This window comes from Tasmannia lanceolata, unplaced genomic scaffold (genome assembly GCF_043159265.1).
Source record: "Tasmannia lanceolata isolate RefF3 unplaced genomic scaffold, GAP_Taslan_0.1 ptg000037l, whole genome shotgun sequence".
In the NCBI taxonomy this organism is placed as follows: Eukaryota; Viridiplantae; Streptophyta; class Magnoliopsida; order Canellales; family Winteraceae; genus Tasmannia; species Tasmannia lanceolata.
In genome coordinates this window covers 57,133,091-57,161,086 of record NW_027518714.1, presented here as the reverse complement: position 1 = coordinate 57,161,086, position 27,996 = coordinate 57,133,091, and the positions used below count along the sequence as shown (strand labels likewise).

Below are 27,996 nucleotides of genomic sequence, written 5' to 3'. Positions count from 1 at the left end.
TTTCCTTACAAAGCGATAGGTCACGAAAAAAGATTTTAGGGACCTAGATTTCGTGCGCTATCGTTCGCTAGTGATGGAGAAGACGAAGAAATGCTCCATCGTTCTACTCTACAATGCGGTGATCGTGACCGTCGATTCCGATGATCGGGTTTTCCGGAACGGGGGCCTGATCGTGGAGGGAGATAAGATCAAAGCCATTGGTCAATCTTCCCAAATACTCAATGAATTCTCTGACTCTGCAGACGAGATCCTCGATCTTCAAGGCCGTATCTTACTTCCAGGTCAGATTTTTGCCATTCTTTTTCATTTCTCTTCTCAATATCTGTTTCAGTTCGTAGGCTAGAAATTTTTGGGTTTTATTGGATTGATTTTGATTTCATAAGCTAGGGCTTTATTCCAAATGATTGTTTATGCAGTATTTCTATTAAAATATGCCTCAGGGGCACACAATAATATACTAGAGGGGAACTAATTGTACGTTTTGGATCAATTTATGACATAAAACACATTTTGAGGGAGGTTAGTCGACTGATTTATCCCTCTCTTCTTCTTCATTCTTCTTCTATCTCTCTTTTGATTTTTTTTTTCCTCTCATCTTTGGTTTCTTCAGTTTTGAGAAAGAAATAAGACTCAAAACCTAGCAAGGAATGCTCACCTCTTTGTCGGGATCAACTCCCTTCCTGGTTCTTTTGTGGAAAGATCCACAATGTGTGCTGTAAATTATTACCAAAGCTGCTGCAACCCTTGTTGGGTTTCCCTGCTAAAACCACATCCGCTTTCTGGGTTTTTTTTTAAAATGCTACCGCAGCCCTTTGTTGGGTTTTCCATGTTGCTGCAACCCTATTTGGGTGCAGTAATGCTGTAACAACCCTTATGGGTTTTGTCTGATGCTTCTACATTTAAATGAAATTGAGTGATGTTCGACAGTCAAGCAGTTAGCGAGCAAGGCTGTTCTGATATGACAGTTAGGATCCTTCAAAAGTGTGATTCTGGCCTATGGCTAATCCATAATGAGGCGCACCATTGTGCTACCTCGCTAGAAGCACTGAATCAGAACCAGTTGTGACAATATTAGTTTTTCTTATACAATCCCATACCTTGTACTAGTGCCGGTCAACTACGGACCAAGTCAACTGTTACGGTCCTGAGTGGGGCCTCGTCTAGGTATGGGACTAGGTGGGACCCAACCTGGTATGGGACAGGTTTAAAGGGCCTTGCCTAACGCATTCCATCAGCTCTTGAGCTTTTTGCATATTGGTAAGGTGCATAACATTTGGTATCAGAGCACCCACCACGTCCTGTGTTCGAGTCATGGACACGGCGACTTGTGCGGAGGACTACCTGAAAAGGGCTAACTGGTAAAAAGCCAAAGTGAAAGCCACCAGAATGAAGTTGCGAAAGAGTGGGGTGCTGAGGACGGTGGATATGCAAGGGTGGTGAGATGTTACAGTCGTGAGTGGGGGCCTGCCTAGGTATGGGACTAAGTGGGGGACCACTCCCATGGCTCTCCTGAAGAGACGGGAACCGCTCCCATGGCGTTCCCAACCTGTTCCTATTACACCAATTACCAACTTCCTTGTATCGAACTCTTCCAACTCTAAGTACTTCATTGGAGCAAGCCCAAAGGCATCTTCAGAAGGCACGTGGAAAGAGGGCACAAAAATGAAGATGGTTAGAAATTATTACTTTTTGATGTACTTAAAATTTGAAACATATTTGTGAAGATGGTTAAAAATTACTATTTTTTGCTGTACTTAAATTTTGAAAAACATGTAAAGAAAATATTACATAAACGCTCCCACGACGCTCCAAGTCTTAGACTCTTCTTGACTCCACACTTCCCCGCCCCCACTTCATGCTTCTAAGGGTGGGACCCAGCTTGGAATGGGACAGGTTTAAAGGGCCTTGCCTAACGCGTTCCATCAGCTATGGAGCTTTTGGCTTATTGGTAAGGTACCTAACATAAACCTGGCATAAATATCAATTTCATATATTATAATTATTTTAACATGCCAACTTGATTATTTGCTTCTGAAATATTGCTACATTAATGAAAGTTCTCATGGCAACAAACTGACACAAGAATGTTGGATTATAAATTAACAGGATTTATCAATACTCATGTTCACACCTCTCAACAGCTTGCGAGAGGAATTGCTGATGATGTTGATTTGGTGACTTGGTTACATGGCCGTATCTGGCCATACGAATCAAACATGACAGAGGAGGATTCATATATCTCAACTTTACTTTGCGGAATCGAACTCATACACTCAGGTGTAAGTGTTATTTATTCCAATGGCTTTTGAATTCGGTCAAATCATCCCTTGAAGTGTGTCTTTTTTTATCACTCTAATTATTTGTAGGTTTATTGTGTGTAGAAATTGATGACATTCTCCAAATGATTGGAATTTTCTTCGGTGTATAGAGAGCCACAAATCCTTCTATTAGTTAGAGAAGTTCTACCTATTTATCTCAAGTTTATTTTGCTGGAACAAATATGGAAAATGGAATTGTTATTTTATATATCTCACCTGTAATGTCTTAAACAGCATAATCACATTATGCATCTTGTCCTATTCCCATTATTCATGCAATATGTATTTTATGCAGTCTGTATGCATACTTGCATAAGTCAAGCAAAAAAAAACTCACACATTCCCTTCTCTCTCTCTCTTTCTCTCTCCCTCTCTCTCATATGGTAGCCCAGAGGCCCATGGATGAACTGAACATGCTTCCTCTGCCTTAAGTCAGACTTTATACAGTCTCTTTTATTCTCTGTGGTGCTTAATCACCACGTGATTCATCTAGGCCTAGGGAAGACCTTTTAAAGTGTTCACCTTTGCCATTATGAGAATGCTTCTTTTGACCATTCTGACCTTCCACCCATATTCTTCAACAACTCCTTGTTGCACTGATTCTGCATCTACAGAATCCGTTATGATCTGTGATAGCGGCCCCTCATACAAGTCGGTCTATTCTGTTACCAAACCAGTAGATGTGGAATAGGTGGAAACATGTTCTTGTACCTCAGTAGCTTTCTCTAGCTCGGCTTTAGCGAGATGGCGTCCTTTGACTTGGGGATGATTGCATTACTTTCTTCTTTTATAGGCAACAACACTATCTTTTGCTGATCAGGATAGAAGGTATAAGTGTTATTCCTCCCATCATAAAGGACCTCTCTGTCAAAACTGCCACGGCCCCAATAGGACATGATAGCCGTCCATCGGTACAATGTTGAACCATGCAGAATCACTGTATTTATCCCCTATGGCTAATGCCACTTAGGACTGCTCTGTCACCCATAGATCATCACTCTGATTCAGCCAAGCTAGTGTATGGCTCAGGGCATCATCATCACTCTGATTCAGCCAAGCTAGTTGGTATGGCTCAGGGTGAGGCTCACGTGTTCAGTCAAACTTCTTGACAGCTTCATCTAAGATGGTACTACCGTACTAGTGCTGCTGCCACCACCAATAACTAAAATGCAGACTGTGTTACTAATGGTGCACCTGGAGGTGAAGATGCTACGCCTCTATTCGGCAGAGTGAGACTCTCAGTCGATATCGGGCAGCTTGTTGGAAAAATTATTTCATGATTACACGTCTTTGTTCCTCCTTTTCCCATAACTGTTGTCGGTTAGTTCATTCAAAGCTCCACTATGGATCATTGGAAAGCTGTTTGGCTTATTCTAAGGGATGTCGAGGGAGTACATGGAAAAGGACTCGCATTAAAGAAAAGCAATCTCCTTAGTGTGGGAAGTCTTACAAATGTAGATTGGGAAGTATCACCTTCGTACAAATGATCAACTACTAACTATTGTACATTTGTTGGATGAAATCTAGTTACTTGGCGGAGTAAGAAATAAAATGTAGTTGCTCGAACCAGTGAAAAAGCAAAATATCAAGCAAACAATGTTTCATGATATTAATGGAAAATCTCGGCTTCATGGTTCCTCATCCCATGAAGATGCACTGCGACAATCAATCTGCAATATACATTGTCAGAATCTTGTGTCTCATGAAAGGACCCAGCATACGAAAGTTGATTGCCATCTTGTCCGTATGAAGGTCGCCGCTAATACGATTTCTACACCACATGTGAAGTCCAAGGATCAACTGGCAGGCATATTTACAATTGCTCTCTTACATAGTGGATTTGGAAGTATTGCTTTGCATGTTAGAATTACATCTTGAAAGACGAGGCGGGGGAGTTGAAGATTTGGCCCACCAAAACTTATCTTATGTTTAATTGTTATTAATGTGTAATTTGATAGGGTCCATTATTGGTTTGCCCTAGAGGCCTCTTTGTAATATTTTTTGAAGTGAAAGCTATACATATTAGAATCTTGGGGTGGGGAACTAAGTCAACCAGACAAATTTCTTCTCCTCTCTGTTCTCTCTTTCTTTTCTTTTTCATCTCTCAACCTTTTCTTCTTCCACTTGGATGAATGTCAACAAGATTGACATTAGCCACTAGTTAGCATACACCTCGTCCATAAATTTCTGTACACTGTAGTTAACTTGTGTTTGTAATCTCTTAAATCAGGTGACATGCTTTGCTGAAGCAGGTGGGCAGCATGTATCTGGGATGGCACGAGCAGTGGAGTTACTAGGCATACGTGCGTGTTTAACGCAGTCAACCATGGATTCTGGTCAGGGTCTACCCGCAAATTGGAGTATTCACACCACTGATTATTGTATTCAGGTCAAATTTTACAACCACATCTTTCTTATCATGTTGTAATTATTTAGGACATTCTTTTGGTTCTATTCGTTGATACTGGCACATTCTTTTGATTCTATTCATTGATACCTACACTTCTTTTATTATTTTTATTGCTTTTCTTCTAAGTGACCAATGGTCTCTTCTCTTCGTTTAGGATTGTTTTTTCCCTCTAAACTTATTTGAAGAATTTTGGGCAAAAATCATGGGAAATGGGAACGGGCATCCCCGAGACGAAGACGACCTATCTAAGCATGCATGACCCGGAGATGGGCAAAGAAAGAGAAAAACATCCATGTCCTATGGAGGGTTGATATCAGTATCACCTGACATTGGAATGGAACTCTAGAGTTTACCGTCTCCCAGGGAGGCGGAGAAGACTAGAGCCAATCCAATATCAGATGACCCTGATACCTGTCTCCACTATATCCTAACTCATCACATCTAATCCTAACTCATCACATCTAGGAAAGCGGTAAACATCCACATGCACAGGCTTGTTCACTATGATGATGAATATAATTTAATTTCTAACTCATTATTATGACAATGAATAAAATTGAGTTAAGAGTTCTATGCGGAAACTCTCTTCTCTTTTCTTTATCTATGTTTCTTATTCATCATATTCATGCTAGGAGTATCATACATGGACCAATCTTAATTTACTTGGGCTTGTTATAGATTCCTATTGGGAATCTTTCTCGTCGAAGGAACACTATGATATGATCTCCTTCATTGGAAATTTGTGATCTTCGATTGATGCACACTCTCTTGATATTTGTTGTTGCTAACCTCAATATTTTATCATGCTTGAGTTTTAATGTCATGAATGTATTCAACAATCAGCATACTCACTATGATTGGCATGCAATGGGGAGGGACCATGTCTAGAACTCTGATTGGGCTTTCTTTATCTTAACACTTTCAAATGGCGACTTACCTGTAGTCCTATTGACTGAAGCTTTGTAGGCAATCTCGTGCCAAGTCCCATTGAGTCTTCTGATTTCCAATGATACTCCGCAATAGGTCCTGTTTAGGGCTGGTCACTTTTTACTTGGGTCAATGTATGTCATCCTGAAAGTATATTTGGAGAGAGTGATTCTTTTAAATAAGAATTGGTCTCGATAATGATTTCTGGGCACAGAGACCTGAATCACTAGAACATTATTTTCTGATTATGTTTATTGTAAAGAATCCTTCTACTTTGAAGAAATAAGTTAAGAGAAGGCTCACAATGAATCACAAAATGATGAAAAAGAGTTTTAGGAACAATGGGATTCAACTTCGGTACGGTTAAACTGAATTATACAAAGGCTGAGAGAACCAAGGTGACAAAACAGTGAACAATCCTAATAGTGTTTGTAGATTTCAACATTTTGACTGTCGACATGTAATACCTTTGCCTTTTGGTTTCAGTAAAATTGATGTATTAGAATTTATGTTTAGGCAACTTCTAGAGCATATGCTGTCTTTAGTTGATAATTCGAAAGAGTAGTTTATCTGAATTTTTGGCGGCAATTATGGTCATCATCTTTTTTCATCAATAGTTTTGTCTCATCTGCATTTTAGTTTTCTGTTTCGAATTAGAATTTTCTCATTTCTGAATGTATTATATAATTTTCTTTTTTTTACTGGCACATATGTGTGTGTGTACTTTTTCTGAAAAATAGTTTTTTTTCTTGTGTTACTGAAACCAACACACTTACTCAAGTATAGTCTCAAAAGAATCTTTACAACAAACATCATGGTACGGCAGATGGACGCATTAAAGTTTGGTTTGGGTTGAGACAAATTATGAATGCAACTGATCGTTTATTACTCGAAACAAGAGATGCGGCAAGAGAACTCAAAACGGGCATCCACATGGTACAAAATCCAATTCTTATGCATATATTTTACATTTGTTGCATGGTTCCTGATCTTCTCAGTAGTTGTGCTAGTTTATTTGCATTTCGATATTCTTTTGAACAAGGGTTAAAATAAAAAAAATGGAAAGATTTTGCTGATCTAGTAAAATTTTAGGTTTCTTTATATCTTGTGTTTTATAAATGTTGGATAGCATTTGACTATGTCTTTGCAGGAGTGACACTGATGACTGTGATTGCGGTTACAACCATGATACTGCATTATATATTCTTTGGGATACTCTTATTTTCTCCACCACCTTCTCTTTTGCTTTTTCCTATCCTTCCTAGAGAAAAGGGAAGCTGATGTAGTGCGTCCTCCCATAAGCATTGAAGATGCAAGAGAAGAACCAACACGTGACCCAAGAGGACTGTTTGTTACTTCAAATTGTTGTTAGTGGGGGGGTCCAATTCTTTAGTGAACTACTGTACGCAGATGGGACCAACTCCCTCCAAGGTGTTTTATTTCCATTAGAAGTCTATTATTTAATAGGATTTATTTCTATTAGATGTCTTATCCAAGTAGGGTTGAAGTTCTATTTCAAAGAGGACTTTAGGATTTATATTAGGTGTTTTAGTGCCTTTGAATGTTTAGTCCCAATAGGATTGGAATTCTATCCCAAATAGGACTTTAGGTGTTTTATTGTGAATTTTGTTTTTCTTTAGAAGTATATTCCAAACAGAATTGGAATTCCATTCAAAAGACGACTTTAAGGAGGGCGTCCAAAGGAGAGATGTGTGTGTGTTTTATTATGAATTTTGTTTTTCTTTAGAAGTATATTCCAAATAGAATTGGAATTCCATTCAAAAGAGGACTTTAGGGAGGGCGCCCCAAAGGAGAGAGTGATTTGGAACAAAAATAACTTGAGTTTATTTCCTGTGCAAGAATTCTAGTTTTGGTGTTTGAACTGCACAATTCAGCATGTTTTTCCTAGGATCTGATCTACGGTTATAATCAACCTCGATCTGGTTTATTCTAGGCTTGTTGAGGCAAATTCCATATCTCATGCTTATTATTCGGAAAGGGGAGTTGCTGTTTTCATCATACTTGGTATTAGAGCGCCAATAGTAGATTGTCTTACATCAATTAGTATCAGAGCATCCATGATGGATAGATTTTTTTGTCTAGATTAGAAGCTCACTAGCTTTCAATCCGAAGGAAAAAGGAATATAAAAAGTGAGTACTATAATGTGAGAATATGTCTTTCTTATAAGGCGCTTTTATTCTCATAATTGGTCCATACCTGTAGTGCATTACCTCACCTAATGCAAAACTGAAATCCAAAAAGCCATTTTTAAAGGTTTAAGTATTGGATTTCTCACTATGTAACTTTGCAACGAAGGCACTTGAACTTCTCATATCACACTCCAGGAAATCCTGTTACTGACTCCTATTTCTAACTAATCTATCAGTTTCAAGAACCAACCATGTGCTGCCTGGCATCATGTTGACTTTGTAAGCTTACTAAGAGTCTAAGATGCATAAAAATTCCTGACTGTACTGCCTTACTCAACTTAAAAACAATTGTAGACATTATAAAATGACACTAACACTTGGGATCTTAAGCAGCTCAAGAAAGGCATATAAGACTGTGAGATCCCACATCGGAACGGGTGGGAAGTGATGGGCTGTATATATGTGACGTGCTTGGATTTCCTTGTGGACGCGTTTTAAAACCGGGTGGGCCAGTGGCCTTGAACGGACAATATCTACAAGTGGGGTCGGGTCGTTACAATTATTACAACTGTAACGACCCGAAACAATCGAGCCGCTACAAGCAAAAGAAAAACCCGCGGAAAAACACCATAATTTTTTTTTTTTTTGTTTAAATATAAACTAAATTATTACATTTTTAAACTTGCCACAACCGCAAATATTATTCAAATTTGAAACCCAAGTAAGAGTCGCAGTCTGAAAATAAACATTTAAATACAATGACATAACACGTCATTGGAACCCAAAAACCAAACTCCACTACGCCCTCCTCTCCCCTTTCTCCTTCTAGGTCTCCTCATCAGCAAAGGCAGCATTTCCAATATTTTCATTTCCTGTGGTTTAAACAACGTAAGCAAGATTTTCCAGTAGCTAAGCTCAAGTACATCAAACAATAATGGTGAGAGGTAATGTAGAAGATCCCATGAAGAATATGCGGTTAAACAAAATATGAAACTATAAAGAAATAATATAAATCATAACCGACAATAATTAAAGGAACACACATCTTTACTGTATAAACTCTATAAATAACATGCGACGGCTACACCCCGGGCTCATCTGGCATTTCCCCTTTTTTTTTGTTCTTTCATTTATTTCCGTCCAGGTACCCTGCCTCACGACTTATCCACTACCCCCGTCTAAAGGTAGTGGCGGTTTTGGACTTTTGATTACGGATGACAGACATCATGTCAAGCCGCCTTAGGGATTATTTCCCTTCGGTAAGATTATCAACACAAGGCTGCGCACACTGATCGTGTTGACTTTTGACCATTTTGGTCCAAGGACGACACAACGGCCTCCCTTATACCCCCATCTACATGCTCATGACAAAGCAATAAGTAATCCATTTTTATTTTTTTTTAAACTACATCATGCAAATCTACATAGCGGTTGAAATCTAAAATCAAAGGATTAACTAAAATAACTGTTTGAGATAGGAATATAACTAGAGTATCAATCTAACATTAACAAACCCATATTGAGAGATATACAAGAATAGTCCACTGTCACTTGCCTTACACTTCTGCCGGATGAGAGAAACAAGTCCTAAATAAGGATAGAGGATCGCTCAACCTGAAAGTGAGACCAACACCCGATCACACTTGATTCACACCATTTTACTATATCTAGCTTACAGAGGTTTTGGGGTGTCAATTATTTCTTTCAATGATAATTCTCATTATTACGATAATGTATTTTCAAGTGGGTTCAATTAGTGTTGAAGTTTCAGATTCACAAAGGTATACATATAGTTTAAAATTTAGAATTTATAGGTTTAAGTCATTGCTGAAATTTCAGATTCAATGCGTTAAATTTCAGATTTAAAAAGTTCATAAAAGGGATGAAATTTCCGTTTTAAAAGGATTCATGAAGGTGCTGAAATTTCAGTTTTAAAAGGGTTCATAAGTGCTGAAATTTTTGTTTTAAAAGGGTTTATAAGTTGCTGAAATTTCAGTTTTAAAAGGGTTCATAAGTGCTGAAATTTCAGTTTTAAAATGGTTTATAAGTTGCTGAAATTTCAGTTTTAAAAGGTAATATCCTATTATTTTTCTTCAATAAAACCTATAGTCGTAAATCTATAAAATTCTAGATTTACGTTTTAAATCTTGATCAAAGCGTACAACACTACGATCCATTAATTTAAAGTTCTCAGAATTTCTTAGGTTAAGCAAATAGGGTATTTACTTAGAGTGGATTGAAGTTGGAACGGTTGGATCACCCACCTTCTTCACCTCTCCTCCTCTCCTTCTTCTTCTTTTCTTTGCAAGGGAGAAAAGAAATGAGTGCACTCTCCTCTCCTTCTTAAGCACTCTCCTCTCCTTCCACATCTACTACAATATTTAGGTGTATCCACCAACCTTCCACATCTACTAAAATATTTAGGTGTACCCACCAACCTTCCACATCTACTACAATATTTAGGTGTACTCACCAACCTTCCACATCTACTACAATATTTAGGTGTACCCACCAACCGTCCATATCTACTACAATATTTAGGTGTATCCACCAACCTTCCATATCTACTACAATATTTAGGTGTATCCACCAACCTTCCACATCTACTACAATATTTAGGTGTACCCACCAACCTTCCATATCTACTACAATATTTAGGTGTATCCACCAACCTTCCACATCTACTACAATATTTAGGTGTATCCACCAACCTTCCATATCTACTACAATATTTAGGTGTATCCACCAACCTTCCACATCTACTACAATATTTAGGTGTACCCACCAACCTTCCATATCTACTACAATATTTAGGTGGATACACTACAATATTTAGGTGTACCCACCAACCTTCCATATCTACTACAATATTTAGGTGTATCCACCAACCTTCCACATCTACTACAATATTTAGGTTTCTGCCTACTCTGTGCTACCTTCAATCTGTCTCTGATTAAGGTCACCATCTCTGCAGCCTCTTGTACAATTTTTGGCCCAAGCAATTGCTTCTCTCCGACTTCTACCCAACACAACGGGGTTCTGCAAGGACGACCATACAATGCTTCGAAGGGTGCCATCTGAATGCTATGCTGATCAGCGGCGTAGAGAGCTCGAGTTCGCTGTGGGAGATAAAGTGTTTGTAAAGATCTCACCTTTCAAGGCAGTGATGAGATTCGGAAGAAAAGGAAAATTAAGCCCTCGTTACATCGGACCTTATCGTATCTCTAAGCGAGTCAGAACTCGAGCATATGAGCTGGAGTTGCCTCCAAACCTTGATCGGATGCATAATGTATTTCATGTGTCCATGCTTCGCTTATACCATCCCGACTCTTCTCACGTTCTTGTGGATGACGAAGTAGAGCTGCAGGGAGATTGGTCCTTTTCCGAGGGGCCAGTGCGCATTTTGGAGCACGAGGAGAGTCCTAAGGAACAAGACAATTCCCTTAGTCAAAGTGCTTTGGCGTCACCATGGCGTCGAAGAGGCTACTTGGGAGCGTAAGTCGGAAGTTCAGAAAAAATTTCCGGAACTCTTCTAAGGTAAAAATTTCTTAGAGTAGATTGATTTGTCTTTTGCAAGTTATGCTTGTAGATAAATGGATTTTTCCAGCCTTTACCTCTAGGATTTTGAATCTATACTTGTAGAAGTTGAATTTCGGGGACGAAATTCCTTTAAAGGGGGGTAGAATGTAAAGACCACCATTTTCAATCTCCCTCGTGATTTTTGTAAAATCTAAATTTTTAATCCTTATTGTTCCAATCAATGGCCTAGATCATCAATCCATCTTGGATCGATGTCGGATCATAAATTTGGGCCTTTATTTTCCCCTCGATTATCTTAGATCGAATGATCTACGAATCAAGGGTCCTTGTTTTAGTATGTAGATTTATATTATGATAGAAAGCTTTCCTTGAAAATTTTATTCCCATGAAAATAATTTAGTGGAATGAAATAAATGTGGAAAATAGATGTGGCAATCATGTTTTCCCCATGGTTGGTGGGTACACCTAAATATTGTAGTAGATGTGGAAGGTTGGTGGATACACCTAAATATTGTAGTAGATATGAAAGGTTGGTGAGTACACCTAAATATTGTAGTGTATCCACCTAAATATTGTAGTAGATATGGAAGGTTGGTGGGTACACCTAAATATTGTAGTAGATGTGGAAGGTTGGTGGATACACCTAAATATTGTAGTAGATATGGAAGGTTGGTGGATACACCTAAATATTGTAGTAGATATGGAAGGTTGGTGGGTACACCTAAATATTGTAGTAGATGTGGAAGGTTGGTGGATACACCTAAATATTGTAGTAGATATGGAAGGTTGGTGGATACACCTAAATATTGTAGTAGATATGGAAGGTTGGTGGGTACACCTAAATATTGTAGTAGATGTGGAAGGTTGGTGAGTACACCTAAATATTGTAGTAGATGTGGAAGGTTGGTGGGTACACCTAAATATTTTAGTAGATGTGGAAGGTTGGTGGATACACCTAAATATTGTAGTAGATGTGGAAGGAGAGGAGAGTGCTTAAGAAGGAGAGGAGAGTGCACTCATTTCTTTTCTCCCTTGCAAAGAAAAGAAGAAGAAGGAGAGGAGGAGAAGTGAAGAAGGTGGGTGATCCAACCGTTCCAACTTCAATCCACTCTAAGTAAGTACCCTATTTGCTTAACCTAAGAAATTCTGAGAACTTTAAATTAATGGATCGTAGTGTTGTACGCTTTGATCAAGATTTAAAACGTAAATCTAGAATTTTATAGATTTACGACTATAGGTTTTATTGAAGAAAAATAATAGGATATTACCTTTTAAAACTGAAATTTCAGCAACTTATAAACCCTTTTAAAACTGAAATTTCAGCACTTATGAACCCTTTTAAAACTGAAATTTCAGCAACTTATAAACCCTTTTAAAACAAAAATTTCAGCACTTATGAACCCTTTTAAAACTGAAATTTCAGCACCTTCATGAATCCTTTTAAAACAGAAATTTCATCCCTTTTATGAACTTTTTAAATCTGAAATTTAACGCATTGAATCTGAAATTTCAGCAATGACTTAAACCTATAAATTCTAAATTTTAAACTATATGTATACCTTTGTGAATCTGAAACTTCAACACTAATTGAACCCACTTAAAAATACATTATCGTAATAATGAGAATTATCATTGAAAGAAATAATTGACACCCCAAAACCTCTGTAAGCTAGATATAGTAAAATGGTGTGAATCAAGTGTGATCGGGTGTTGGTCTCACTTTCAGGTTGAGCGATCCTCTATCCTTATTTAGGACTTGTTTCTCTCATCCGGCAGAAGTGTAAGGCAAGTGACAGTGGACTATTCTTGTATATCTCTCAATATGGGTTTGTTAATGTTAGATTGATACTCTAGTTATATTCCTATCTCAAACAGTTATTTTAGTTAATCCTTTGATTTTAGATTTCAACCGCTATGTAGATTTGCATGATGTAGTTTAAAAAAAAATAAAATGGATTACTTATTGCTTTGTCATGAGCATGTAGATGGGGGTATAAGGGAGGCTGTTGTGTCGTCCTTGGACCAAAATGGTCAAAAGTCAACACGATCAGTGTGCGCAGCCTTGTGTTGATAATCTTACCGAAGGGAAATAATCCCTAAGGCGGCTTGACATGATGTCTGTCATCCGTAATCAAAAGTCCAAAACTGCCACTACCTTTAGACGGGGGTAGTGGATAAGTCGTGAGGCGGGTACCTGGACGGAAATAAATGAAAGAACAAAAAAAAAGGGGAAATGCCAGATGAGCCCGGGGTGTAGCCGTCGCATGTTATTTATATAGTTTATACAGTAAAGATGTGTGTTCCTTTAATTATTGTCGGTTATGATTTATATTATTTCTTTATAGTTTCATATTTTGTTTAACCGCATATTCTTCATGGGATCTTCTACATTACCTCTCACCATTATTGTTTGATGTACTTGAGCTTAGTTACTGGAAAATCTTGCTTACGTTGTTTAAACCACAGGAAATGAAAATATTGGAAATGCTGCCTTTGCTGATGAGGAGACCTAGAAGGAGAAAGGGGAGAGGAGGGCGTAGTGGAGTTTGGTTTTTGGGTTCTGATGACGTGTTATGTCATTGTCTTTAAATGTTTATTTTCAGACTGCGACTCTTACTTGGGTTTCAAATTTGAATAATATTTGCGGTTGCGGCAAGTTTAAAAATGTAATAATTTAGTTTATATTTAAACAAAAAAAAATAAAATTATGGTGTTTTTCAGCGGGTTTTTCTTTTGCTTGTAGCGGCTCGATTGTTTCGGGTCGTTACAGTTGTGGTATCAGAGCCGACCACGCCGTACTCCGGTGTGCCAGCGAGGACGCTGGGTCCCCAAGGGGGGTGGATTGTGAGATCCCACATCGGAACGGGTGGGAAGTGATGGGCTGTATATATGTGACGTGCTTGGATTTCCTTGTGGACGCGTTTTAAAACCGGGCGGGCCAGTGGCCTTGAACGGACAATATCTACAAGTGGGGTCGGGTCGTTACAAAGACAAACATGGACAGTTACCAAAAACATACACAATCTAATTGTGATGCCTAACCTGCATATGCAATTTTATATGCTAATTGCTAATCGTGTAGAGCATGTAAGCCATAACTCTAAACATTCATAAGAATCACAATGGAAAATAGTTACTCCTGACTCTCTATTGGCACCAGAGATGTTAATCTTTGATTTCCAAAATCCCTACCAATTTGGAGTTGTTTTTAGAGACCCTTTGGCAGAGGCTACATTGATTCTTTTGACCGAGGATTGGTGTGCTTCTCCAATGTTACTACTAGGTTAATCAGTCTGATACAAGATCTCCTAAATAAATATGACATGAATTGATTACGTATGTTAACCAATGTTTTAAATCTCGACCGAAATTCGAAATTTCAGACCGAAATTTTCGATTTCGGTCAACACCAAAACAGAAATCGCCAATACCTGAAATGGTACCAGATTTCGGCTGAAATTTTGCCGATTTCGGTCAACACCGAAGCAGAAATAGCCAATACCTGAAATGGTACCAGATTTCGGCCGAAATTTCGAAATTTCAAAATTTCTGCTGAAAATTTGTTTTTTTTAATATTTTGTGCCAAATTTCGAGAAATTCAAGGGTTTTTTTAGTGGGCGATGGCCGTGATGAATATATTAAAACTTGTAACAGCCGGCTGTGTTTTGCAAGCATAGAGTGGAGAAAGAACAAATTCCCCAAGAATCTTACTCCAACCAGATCTGGAAGCAAAGGGGTTTTCAGAATCCGTGCTAGGAAAGAAAAGTTCAATGCTGAATCCTTCATAATCCCATCCAATGTTCAGATCCATGGCTTCTTCAGCAAACCCTAAGGGTGCGTTTGGATTGCTGCAATCAAGAATCGGTATGCGCATCAAATTCCATACCCATACCAATTCCCTCTGTAAAGGGAATGACAATTCTGTTTCTAATGTTTGGTTGATTTTTTAGAATCAGGGAATCGTAATGACATCTCCCTCTCCTCTCCCAAACCCTCTTCTCCCTTCCAAATGATTTCTCAAGCTTCTTACAAACCCACATTAGCTCTTCTGCATGGAATCATTTTGGTCAATCAAAAACCCCAACCAAGACAAAGATCCAAATCGTAACCCTAAGGAAGAGATACCAATCCTAACCCTAATTACAACCTCTTGTAGTGGAGATCCGACCAAACCCTAGAAACAACACCAACAGCAAGAACCCTCAAGAGCAGGCTAAGGAAAAGCAAACCGTAGTAAAAAATTCTTAAGTGGAAAATGATAAATAAATAAAGATTTATGAAGAAAAATGAAGAAAAAAGAAGAAAAAACAGGGTACTTTGCTCACACAGCCTTGAAAAAACTAAGTATTCTTTTTTCCTTTCTTCCCCAATAAAAAAACTGGATATCTTGCTGCCTAGAAAACACGATTTTTCTTTTTCTCCTTTGGTCTCAGCAAGAAACTGCATATTTTGATGACAGTCCTGAAAAAACCCCTTACAATGCAACTCAAGAGTTTTGATAATGAGGGTATAAGGAAGAAGATGATGAGTGAGAGAGAGATTCATGATATTCAACAATATTTTTCATGGGTATAAGGAAGAAGATGATGAGTGAGAGATTCAGCAATATTCATAAGGAAGAAGGTAGAGAGAGAGAGAGAGAGAGAGAGGGAATACCACCTATTGGGGTGGGTAACGATATCCACCCTAAATTCCGACGTTATTTCATATTCATTCCCATACCCAATTTCGTACCAAACACGTCAATCGACCAAAAAAGAATCAGCTCCGATTCTTCTTCCCAAATCCGACGATCCAAACGCGCCATAAGGGAACTATGGAGGATATCTCTTGTGAAGCCAATTCCACAAAAGGTGATTTTTTTACACAGAGATCTTGGCCTATGGATTCACAAAGCCAGATTCTTACCAAACAAGGATATGTTCTCCGAACGCCCTCCCCAGTGCATCATGATCTCCGATTGTTGCCAGGCTCCGGACGAGAAGAAAAGGTTGTGGTGTTGCAAAAGGAAGGGAAAAGCCAAGGGAAACGTGGCAGGGGCGAGAGAAAGGTGGAGAGATAGAGAGAACCGCTCAGATCTCAATGGAGACTAAAATATTCGATTATATTATAGAGAGTAGAGACACGTGTAAAGAGGCAGGGATGGTGAGAAACGTGGACAGAGAGAAACGTGCAAAGAGCATTTAAAACCATAAAAGAAGGGACTGAATCGGTTCGGCGAAATTTCGGTATTGAATAAAATATTATTTTTAATGGTCTATCCGATTTCGGCTGAAATTTCAAAATTTCGACCGAAATTTCGGTTTCGGTGAGGGCCGAAACGCATACTGAAACCGAAATTTAAAACAATGATGTTAAGTTGTTAACACATGATTAAACCATGGTAAAACACAAACTCTTTCTCAGGTTTCTTCAATATAACTCAACTGTTTCCCGCTCGAATATCTTATCTTCTATATATAATGGTAGGAACATTTTATTAGCACTTTATATGGCAATAACATGGAAATCTGGGCTGCTGAAACAAAACCTCTTCCTCAGTTGTTTAAATGCTTATCTTCTCCTTCCAAATCGCTCACCCTGTTATAAAGAAGCTTGAAAAATGCAGTTTCATTTGGAAAGATCTGGAAAATCTTCTGAAGTTAGGAGAGACTCTTTATGTGTAGAAAATTTTGAATCACTAAGATTTGGTCTCATAAATTTTTAATATATTCACTCTGTTGTTCTTTACAAAAATGAAGTGTTGGACTTGGATTTGGCTCTAGAAATGTCTGCGCTTGTATAGTAACTTTATAAATGGTTCTACGATAGCTTCGATCTTTCATTAAATTATGGAAAATCCTATTTTTTCCCATATATCATGATACATATCTCATAAAATTTTAATATATTCACCCTGTTGTTCTTTACAAAAATGAAGTGTTGGACTTGGATTCTCTAGAAATGTCTGCGCTATATAGTAACTTTATAAATGGTTCTACGATAGCTTCGATCTTTCATTAAATTATGGAAAATCCTATTTTTTCCCATATATCATGATACAAATAAATTGAACTTTTTTTTTTCATTCTTTAATCATATCCATTTTATCTAGCATGTTGCAGAAATACCTTATGAGAATCAACTTGTGATGGATACTAGAGATGTTGCTCATGGAACAGTGACATACTTGGAGAAAATTGGACTTCTACAAAGAAATTTGTTGGCAGCTCATTCTGTTTGGGTCAATGATGCTGAGGTGATCATAGAAACTATCTCTTATTCAATTTAATCCATCTATGCCATGTTCATAAATCATAAAAATTAATGCCATGTTCTTATATAATCCTCTCTCTCTCTCTCTCTCTATATATATATATATATATATATATATATATATATATATATATATATATATGAGTTAAGTGAAGCTACACATGCGTGTAGCTAACTTAGCTACACCGACGGCTTAAAATACAGTGGGCCCACATTATTTGGGTGATCCAAACCATTCATTTGATAGGACCTCACATTGACAGGGTGTGCCAAAAAAATCAGCTTCATTGGATGATCTCAACCCTTCAAACTGTGGAGGCAAAAATGGACAGATTTGTGAAGGTTTTTACACGTCCATTTTTGCCTCCACAAATCGTAGGGTTGGGATGATCCTACGGAGCTGATTTTTTGGGCACACCGTATCTATGTGAGGGCCTATCAAATGAATGGTTTGCATCACCCAAACAATGTGGGGCCCACTGTATTTTAAGCCGTCGGTGTAGCTAAGTTAGCTACACATACGTGTAGCTAAGTTAGCTACACGTATGTGTAGCTACACTTTTCTCTCTCTCTCTCTCTCTCTCTATATATATATATATATATATATATATATAAATTAAGTTTTTTTATGCTTCTCCAACCAATTTTGATTTCCATCTGATGTATGTGGGCTGGAAATCGACGTACGTGTTTGATTACAGTAACACAATCCCCAAAGTAAAATCTGCCGATTTGATGCACATTGTCGATCATTGGTGGTGAGTGTCTGCTGATTACTGTGATGAAGATGTGTTGTTGTTGACGCTGAAGGAGGTGTCGCTTTCCAGGTGAGCTTTGAAGTGGGCTTATGAACGCCAAAAGGTATGATAGACCGTTGCCTCAATGGGCAAGATGGGCCTCGGTGGATGAGTCCTCACTACAGACCAATAACTAATGGGAAAGAGTGGGGGCTAAGTCCTCATGGTCCGATTTTGTATGCTGATCCTCATGGACACTTCAGGCATTCACCACCTCAAGGAAATTGAGGCACCTCAACTAAATAAAGCTACTATTTCAGGCGCGAGCACACACACACACACACACACACACACACACTGAAATTGAGTATAGTCAAATGGACATTTGCTTTTCTTTTTCTTTTTTAATGGCAACCAATGGACATTTGCTATACATACAAGAGATGTGTATCTGCTAAAAGCTTCAAAAGGTCTTTAAATTTTTTTTCACCCTAAGTTGTGAATAGGGACCAAGATCAGGTCAAAACAACATTCTTGTGGAGACCAAAACGATGGGGAGGAAAGCATTAGGGTACCGTAAGGAGTTCGTACTACAGTACTAGGGACGAAGGGATTAAGAATCTGATAGCGTAGATGGTTCTAGTGGAACGGGAAAGTGGGAGTTGATGGAACTCTAGAGATCCTGCAAGTTCACTATTTCTTAAATGCTGAATTCTTTTATTTATATGTATCATCTGTAATTATTCAGCACTGGAGTTCATTATTTCTAATAGAATACATGCTTTAGTAACTTTCACGGGAAAAAAAAGAATACACGCTTTAGTTTTCCGCATGTTACTTTTTTTCATTGATTCACAGATCTGATCTCGTTATAGGACTTTTTAAGAGCCAGGTGTACATCTCTCATACCTATATATATATATATATATATATATATATATATATATATATATAGAGAGAGAGAGAGAGAGAGAGAGAGAGAGAGAGAGAGAGAGGAAAGTGTTGGTGAGCTTAAGCTCACCAAACTTATGGTGAGCTTAAGCGCCCCAATCACATGGGTCCCACATTTTCTGTGGTGATCCAAACCATTCATTTGCAAGGCTCTATCATAGATAGGGTGTGTACCAAAAATCAGCTCCATAGGATCATCCTAACCCCTCTATTTGTGGAGGACAAAAATGGGCAGATTTGTGGACAAATAATGTCTGTCCATTTTGACCTCCACAAATGGATGGGTTAGGATGATCCTATGGAGCTGATTTTTGGTACACACCCCATCTATGTAAGGGCCTTTCAAATGAATGCTTTGGATCATCCTAACAAAGTAGGCCCCAATGTGATTGGGTGCTTAAGTTCACCATAAGTTTGGTGAGCTTAATGGGTTAGGATGATCCTATGGAGCTGATTTTTGGTACACACCCCATCTATGTAAGGGCCTTTCAAATGAATGCTTTGGATCATCCTAACAAAGTAGGCCCCAATGTGATTGGGTGCTTAAGTTCACCATAAGTTTGGTGAGCTTAAGCTCACCAACACTTTCCTCATATATATATATATATATATATATATATATATATATATATATATATGAGGAAACTGTTGGTGAGCTTAAGCTCACCAAACTTATGGTGAGCTAGCTTGCCCAATCACATGGGTCCCACATTTTGGGGAGTGATCCAAACCATTCATTTGCAAGGCCTTATCATAGATAGGGGGTGTACCAAAAATCAGCTCCATAGGATCATCCTAACCCCTCCATTTGTGGAGGACAAAAATGGGGCAGATTTGTGTCTGTCCATTTTTGTCCTCCACAAATGGAGGGGTTAGGATGATCCTATGGAGCTGATTTTTGGTACACCCCTCATCTATGTAAGAGACTTTCAAATGAATGGTTTGGATCATCCTAACAAAGTAGGCCCCCATGTGATTGGGCAAGCTAGCTCACCATAAGTTTGGTGAGCTTAACAGTTTCCTCATATATATATATATATATAGATATAGAGAAAAGTGTTTCTAGTTCGGCCGACTAGAGATCATTCTCTAGTCCGCCACCCAAAAACACATGGGTCCCACATATTTTGTGGTGATCTAAAGCATTCATTTGATAGGCCTCATCATAGATAGGATGTCCACAAAAATTCAGCTTCATAGGATCTTCTTAACCCTTCGATTTGTGGAGTTAAAAAATGGACAGATTTGTAGCGGTTTATAGCCGTCCATTTTAAGCTCCACAAATCATAGGGTTGGGATGATCCTATGAAGCTAATTTCTTGTGGACACCGTCTCTATGTCAGGGCCCATCAAATGAATGCTTTGCATCACCTAAATATGTGGGACCCATGTGTTTTTGGGTGACGGACTAGAGAATGATCTCTAGTCGGCTGGACTAGAAACACTTTCCTCATATATATATATATATATATATATACATATATATATATCACATTAGACGATGTTTTGTCAAATTTTTTTTCATTTTAATAACCACCAGCTTGATTGTTGTTGACAGATTGGTTTTCTCTCTCGAGCTGGAGTAAAAGTTTCTCACTGTCCTGCTGCTGCAATGCGCATGCTAGGGTTTGCGCCTGTAAAGGAGATGCTTGATGCTGGCATTTGTGTCTCCTTGGGTACAGATGGAGCACCATCAAATAATAGGATGAGCATTGGTTTGTTCTTCGATCTTGATTTGGTGGTTTTGCTTTTTCATTAAAAAAATCGTTGGGTTTTCTGTTTTCGTTCTACATATACTGCCAAAACTTTGCTAAAAGAACTTTGTCTTTGAATAAAACAATCCCATCCGTAAAAATCAGTTCCTATAAGGCTATAATTACTGAGTGATTGTTTTGCATCATGGATTCTCAATAAATTTCTTCAACCAGTTTGCATATCTTTAATGTTCATTGGTTTGGCATGCTAAATCAGTTCCTAGAATTACTGAACGATTGTTTTGCATCATGGATTCTCAATAAATTGTGAAATTGGTTCCTTGAATTACTTTAATTATTGTTTTTGCATAATGGATTCTGTATAAATTTCTTAAACTACTTTGCATATCTGCAACGTTCATTGGTTTGCACGCTTGGAATATGCATTCCTATAAAATGTTATGACTTGTATACTTTTGGCATCCTTTGCCTCTTCAACATAGACGAGCACATTAAAACTTATATTACTGATATAGTCCTTGGGAGTTTGTAAATGCCAAGACTATTGTTCCTTATAGATAGATGAGGAATTTATGGTACTGTATGACTTGTGTGGATAGTTGAATATATTATCGGATGATTTTCATGATTTTGGAACTTTAAATCCCTTATTCAGATTGGAGCGGTTCTAATCTTCTTCTTGATCTCTATCTACTATCTGGCATGTATTTCAATGGAAAATAGTAAACAAAGGCCTGTCACACTCCTTAAAAGTAACTTACTGGGTCCCACTTCTTAAAAGTCTGGCAAAATGCCATTGGAGAACACCTTGATCGATATCCTATGCCCTTGATCCATTCTCATTTAGGGTTTTGCCAAGAAAAGCTAAACCATTGATTTTTGTAGCCCTTTATCTTATGCATGGGATGTCTGTTTTGGATGGACCAAGATCATGTGGGTCACCTCATGATGTTCTACAAGATCATTGGTCTTGATTTCACATACATGTCACCCCATGGGATCCAAATTTTCCTTTTACCATTGAATGTGAAAGTGAGACCAATATCATGTGGGTTACCTCATGATATTCTACAAGATCATTGGTCTTGATTTCACATACATATCAATTTCTATTAGTTTCTCTTGTGGTTGTGGTATTTTCCTTTCCATCATTGTCTAGGTAAAGAAGCTTGCTTGAGTCATTAGCACTACCTTGGGATGAAGTGAAGGACACTCCAAACAGTATTCATGAATAGGAGCACTCACAGATGGGTTTTGTTATGTGTGGCTGATGCTCTATCTCTCTCTCTCTCTCTCTCTCTCTCTTTTTTGAACAGCTAAAATTTATTTGGGGCTAATGTTCTTTCCACTCACTAAGATGCTGACAACTCTAAAGAGAAAACTGACACACTAACACTCTACAAACCTGGCTGAAGGTTACTAATTTTTCAATTGAGTGCATTGAGGGCAACACTTAACTGACATTCAACATTGAAGCAAAAAATACTACCCTTTTCAGCAAAACACTGCAGCTAAATCTCGTTGGCTAGTAATTCAAAACGAAGGGAAAATTTCATTTGCCCTCCGATGCTGATTGTTGAATATGTACAGACGTATACTTTTTTGATCGGCATACAAAAGTATACTTAAATTTCAGAATCGAGATTAACATCTATAACAGATGAACTGATACAAAAAAACCAGATGAACTCATACAGTCGTCATTATCTCTACAGTGTACTGTAATATATATAGTTATATACCCATGACCATTCATTCTTGCGATTATAAATGGGCTGCTGGTCCTGTGCCATTGTTCTATTTCTATGTGCCGTTACCTTCTTTTAGTGTATGTTTTGTCTTCTGTACTTTCTCCCAACTCTAAGGGGCTGTTTGGATACGCGGATTTTAGAATCTTGGGCTTCCACAAAATCGTAGATGGGAGACGAGAGAAGAAGGAGAGCAGCAGCCGTTTGCTAATTTCTTGCCCTTCTTTCCGTCAGCAAGAGAGTAGAAGATCATCCATGTTTCCAGGTTTTTGAAATCTCAGGACAGGGGATAGATTTCTAAAACCTGGATTTTTTACTTAAAATCCAAGATTCTAAAGAGTAGCGAAACGGACGGTCTCCTTCTCCTCTCGTCTCCCATCTACGATTTTGAGGAAATCCAAGATTCTATAATCCGCGTATCCAAACGGCCCCTAAAGCTTCATCAATCTCAAAGCTTAACTAGGCATCTTTTTAAGCGTATATTAACAATTCTAAATATATCGTGTGCAGTGGATGAGATGTATCTAGCTTCTCTTATCAATAAAGGAAGGGAAGCTCATACAAAGGGAACAACCAACCCCACCGCTTTGCCAGCTGAGATGGTTCTTAAATTGGTGACAATAAATGGTGCAAAGTCAGTACTCCAGGACAATGAAATAGGTTCTCTTGAGGTTGGAAAAAAGGTTGGATGAATGGACCATAACACCTATCCTTTTATATTTCATTAATCACAATCATGGGGCTATAATATCATATGTTGCTAATATCCAGTCCATAGTTCTCTTAGCAGATCATCAGACCTTCTAACAGTGATCCATTGATACAACTTTAATCACTTTCATCCTTTTGCATCAAGAGGCTTATGGACATCTCTCTCTCTCTCTCTCTCTCTCTCTCTCTCTCTCTCTCTCTCTCTCTCTCTCGCATTTCAGCTCCTCTCCTATTATTTTCACAAAAATAAATATTGCCTGCTGCAAATCAGAACAATTGGGACTGATGGGAGTTTGGATTCTTTTGTAGGCTGACATGGTCATCATCAACCCTTTTTCATGGTCTATGGTTCCTGTACATGATCAGTAAGAATCCATCCATGATGCAATTTACTAATATATGCATTTGTATCTCAGTTATAAGTGTTAACTGTTTCTTAATTGAGTAAAGGGTTCACTTAAAATCTATAGTGCAAAGTAGGTGCCTGTTAACGTCCTTGTAATTCAGTATAACATGTTTATTGGACAAACTCTTTTGTTTCTTTCTATTTATTCCTTTGCATGAACTATTTAATTTCATTTCGAAGTAAAATGGCACTTTATATTATTGTTTTCTATTCCTAAGGAGATAGTGAATAGGATAGAGAAGTTCTAAAGAGATTCTTGTGGGAAGGAAAGGAGGAAAGTAAAAGGTTCAAGTACTTTGTGAGATGGGAGGAGTTATGCTTAGGAGATATTAGGATTGGGGAATTCCATAGTAACATGGTCAAGAAAGGGACTATTTTTTTGCTAGCTTTTCTATTTTTTTGAAAGGCAACCATGTTTTCTATTGTCCTCCCAGATTACCTAATGAATTCTGATTTAGACAGCTATGTGCAATGCTCATAAGTTTCCAATAAGACAGCTATCCGCAACTGTGAAGCCAGATGAATTCCAAATTTTTGCACATAGCATGCATTCTCAAACTCAGTCACAATGCTTAAAAAGAGAAGTAGAGAATCTGTATATTCGTTTCATGCATATAGTTTAACTCATATCTTTAGGTCATGATTCCTGCAGATTTTTTTCTTTTAGCACTAGCAAACAATTTATTACAGAAAAAACAGTTGTACATAAAAAAGGATGAGATGTTCCAAATCAAAATCAGGGTAGATCATAAAGCGTTACATAAGGTATAAAAAGGGCACAAATCTACTTTCTAGTCTCTACAATTCAACAGAATTAGCAATCATCAAATTATCCCTTTCCACCCCCTCCAATGCAAAACCGGTCACCACTCTTTTTGCTAATCTTGTTATATATTTAAAGGATGATGGAATTCCCTGGATCGTATTGAGCATTTCTTAAATGAATCTCACCAGTATCCAAGGACCCAAAGAACAAAGAAAGCCCCTTACACACCCAATTACAACCTATGAGCCCCCCTTCCAAAATCAACATACTAGAATAGATCCACCATGAAGATATGCAACCCAACGAGGTCTCTCAGTTGGGGAGGAGAGAGAGGCTCCCTCTGCAGAAAGGTCATTTCCAAAAAATATGGGAAAGTTTGGGGTTGGGTGGGATTGTAAAATTGTAGGTACAGGTCGAGGCTCAGGAGCTTGGAAGCTTGTCTGTCAAGTTAGGGAGGAGTTTCTTTCTTGCATTAGGTTTAGGGATGGGATTAACTTCTGGGGTGATAGGTGGTTAGAAGTATGCCTTGTGCTAATCTTTGCCGAGCTTCTAAAGGTTATCATCCATGGATAAAGGGGTAATGACTTCGGATTCTATGGGAGGGTGGTCGTTTGTGGTCATGCCTTTTGATAACAATGGCCTGCAATTTTCTCTATTAAACTAAAGATAGAAAATCATTTGATTGTAACATAACTGAAATCAACTTCAGACATTACTGATGAGAACCCATGCCTTTAAAAACCTGCAGAGTGAGATAGAAGGATCCACTCCCATACCATGCTAAATTTTTTTTAGCACATGGAAGAAATGAAAAAATGACCCCAAACAAATGCTAGCTTTTCCTCAATTCTCAAAATGAGTGCAATATGTAATAGGAGAAACCAAACTCTATACAGGCATATGATTATGGTTTCTATGATCTATAAACATAATACATTTTTGACTAATTGTAAACTATAACAATCTTTTGATCCTAGATGTATGGTTCTGTTATTTCCTGGTCAATCAAGATCCATTTTTTATTGCTCCTCAGTTTCTATCTACAGAGCAAAGTCTCATAGAAGCTGTGGGGATTGTGAACCAGCATTTCCGTCTCCATCACCCCATTGCATTATGTTTTTTTTCTTCTAATTTGTGACTAGAAGAGGGTGAGCCTTGGCGCAACGGTAAGGTTGCTCCATTGTGACCTGGTGGTCACGGGTTCGAGTCACGGAAACAGCCTCTCTGCAAAGCATGGGTAAGGCTGCGTACATCTAGCCCTCCCCAGACCCCGCAATGGCGGGAGCCTCGTGCACTGGGCCGCCCTTTTTTTAATTTGTGACTAGAGTTTCAGAAGGTACTTTTGGGGCATTTGTAAGGGTTCTGGTTTCATGAGTAATATTAAGAGTAACCAATACACAATTCTCTGTTGTTTTTCTTTGTTAAAATAATCAGTTTTTCTTTCCAAGCCATGTACAACAGGTTATAATTGCTTATTAATTTTACAGGCTTGCTTTATGAGATGGACCAGAATTATTGATATTTTTCTGTGTAATGTGCAGCATTTCCAGCCTTGTTTATTGTATGAGAACAGAAAATATTGATTCTGTAATGTGCAATGGTCGCTGGGTTATGAAGAATCAAAAGATAATGACAGTAAATGAGGTGTTCTCTCATGACTTATTTTTTTACTTGTTAAAAGATACTTGAGAAAGGTTTCTTCGAAAGCTTGGGGTCTATGCTTTCTCACTTTGCAGATTTTTTCCATGTTCCTTGAAATGATCCCTAGGGAGGCTGCTTCTTTTGTATTGGCAATGCTAAAATGAACCACACATACTATCTGAAATGACATTATGCTTGAAAAGATAACATGAAATAATGAAGAATAACAACAATTAAGAATAATGTGTTATGATGGGTCCATAATCACTAATGGCATACTTATTATTTGTTAGCGCTGATGTGTTATTCTTGATACGGCCAAAGATGCACGCGGAACAAAACATGAGACATACCATAGTTGCTAGTGTGGGAAGCGAAAGTGGGAAGCAAAAGGCTCTTGGGAAGGCGGGAAGGGTCAGGGAAGGATGAAGGGAAGCAATGGGGAAGCGTGAAGGAAGTAACAGGAAAGCGTGAAATAATTGAAAAATGACAATTTAAAATAAGTAAATTCTAGTTTCCAACCAACATAAGCAATTTGAATCCAACCATTATAAATTACATGCAACATGTATTTTTTAAGGAAAATCACCGTCAGCTGAAATCCCTGTATTAACCAATGCCCGTGTTAACAGACATGACAGTTTGATTGGGCTCCAATCCAGGTACTGAGACCCCTCTAATTTAAGAAAACCAATTCGATGATTGATGTAGCTGATTCTTCTAATCTGCCAAATTTTCGACGACTTGAAATTGAAGAATAGCAATTTCTGATTCCAACCCGAGCCTAATTTCGAGTTTTTGAACACTAACTAAACTAAATCTGAATTGAAAATCTGCATGAACTGTCATAAACATTGTAGGTATACAAATAAAAGGGAGGATATAATTGAATACATTGATAAGGAAAAGTTGTTGTAGATAGAGGATAGAATAATTGGACTTCCAGTTGCAGTAGTAGGATCAATAAGGGTTTATATAAGCTTTTGATGGAGTATGTCATCCTTGTTTCTATTGAGTATTCTAAATTGTGTTAAAGTTGGTGTCCTATTTTGATCCCGTCGGAGTGTGAGATTCTCATGCTCTGATAAAACTGGAATCCATCTTTTCCTTTCCATTTAATTCTAATGTTTGATGACATTGCAGGGTTTTTATGCTTTGGTTTCGTGCGTCACACATTGTCTTGACTAAACTGTTGTTGTACAGGGTGAAGTTATATTGCTGGCACAGCGAGCTTCAAGTGAACTTGTGAAGAGGGCAGGCATTACACTTACAAACAGAATGAATGTTCTTTGATTTGTATATGATGTGTGTGGTTCTCTTTTTATATTTTTCATAGCTCTCATCAGATGATTCAAGAAGTTCATTTAATCAAGTAGAGTCATCAGTCATTGCCACCACCGACACCAGAACCACCCCGCCAACTTCTCAGTCTTGAAGCCTCCATTCGAGGCTCCACCAACTCCCCCCCATACCCACCTCCACTGAACAGAATTTGATGCCGATGCTGGCGCTCATGATGCTCGCCCATGAACCCGAGGGGCCCAAAGGGTCCAATCCATTGGACCGTTAATCTCCAACACACACGAGGGGTCTGGTGGATATATTGGACCAATATCAATATACAGGTGGTGCTATAATATTTTATATTCTCAGTGGCTGTTTTTTGTATAAAAATTGGAGAATATTAATTATTAGAAAATATGTTCATCACCATCGCTTC

General features: G+C 38.1%; 1 protein-coding gene across 4 annotated transcripts; it reads left to right on the top strand.

Annotated features, from left to right (window-relative positions):
* LOC143860240 (uncharacterized) lies at window positions 1-27,989 on the top strand. Of its 4 annotated transcripts, none has more exons than XM_077370804.1 (10): window positions 1-281; window positions 2,107-2,277; window positions 4,571-4,707; window positions 6,442-6,591; window positions 17,441-17,584; window positions 20,848-21,004; window positions 23,263-23,435; window positions 23,773-23,828; window positions 26,177-26,279; window positions 27,480-27,989. In XM_077370804.1, exons 1-10 carry the CDS (start codon window positions 74-76, stop codon window positions 27,567-27,569), a joined length of 1,389 nt encoding a protein of 462 aa, XP_077226919.1. In that variant the 5' UTR covers window positions 1-73; the 3' UTR covers window positions 27,570-27,989. The 4 variants fall into 4 exon arrangements, with proteins under 4 accessions (XP_077226919.1, XP_077226918.1, XP_077226921.1 ...); XM_077370803.1 differs by having other exon boundaries at window positions 2,107-2,279; window positions 4,549-4,707; XM_077370805.1 differs by having other exon boundaries at window positions 73-281; window positions 2,142-2,279; window positions 4,549-4,707.
* The last annotated feature ends 7 nt before the right edge of the window (window positions 27,990-27,996 follow it).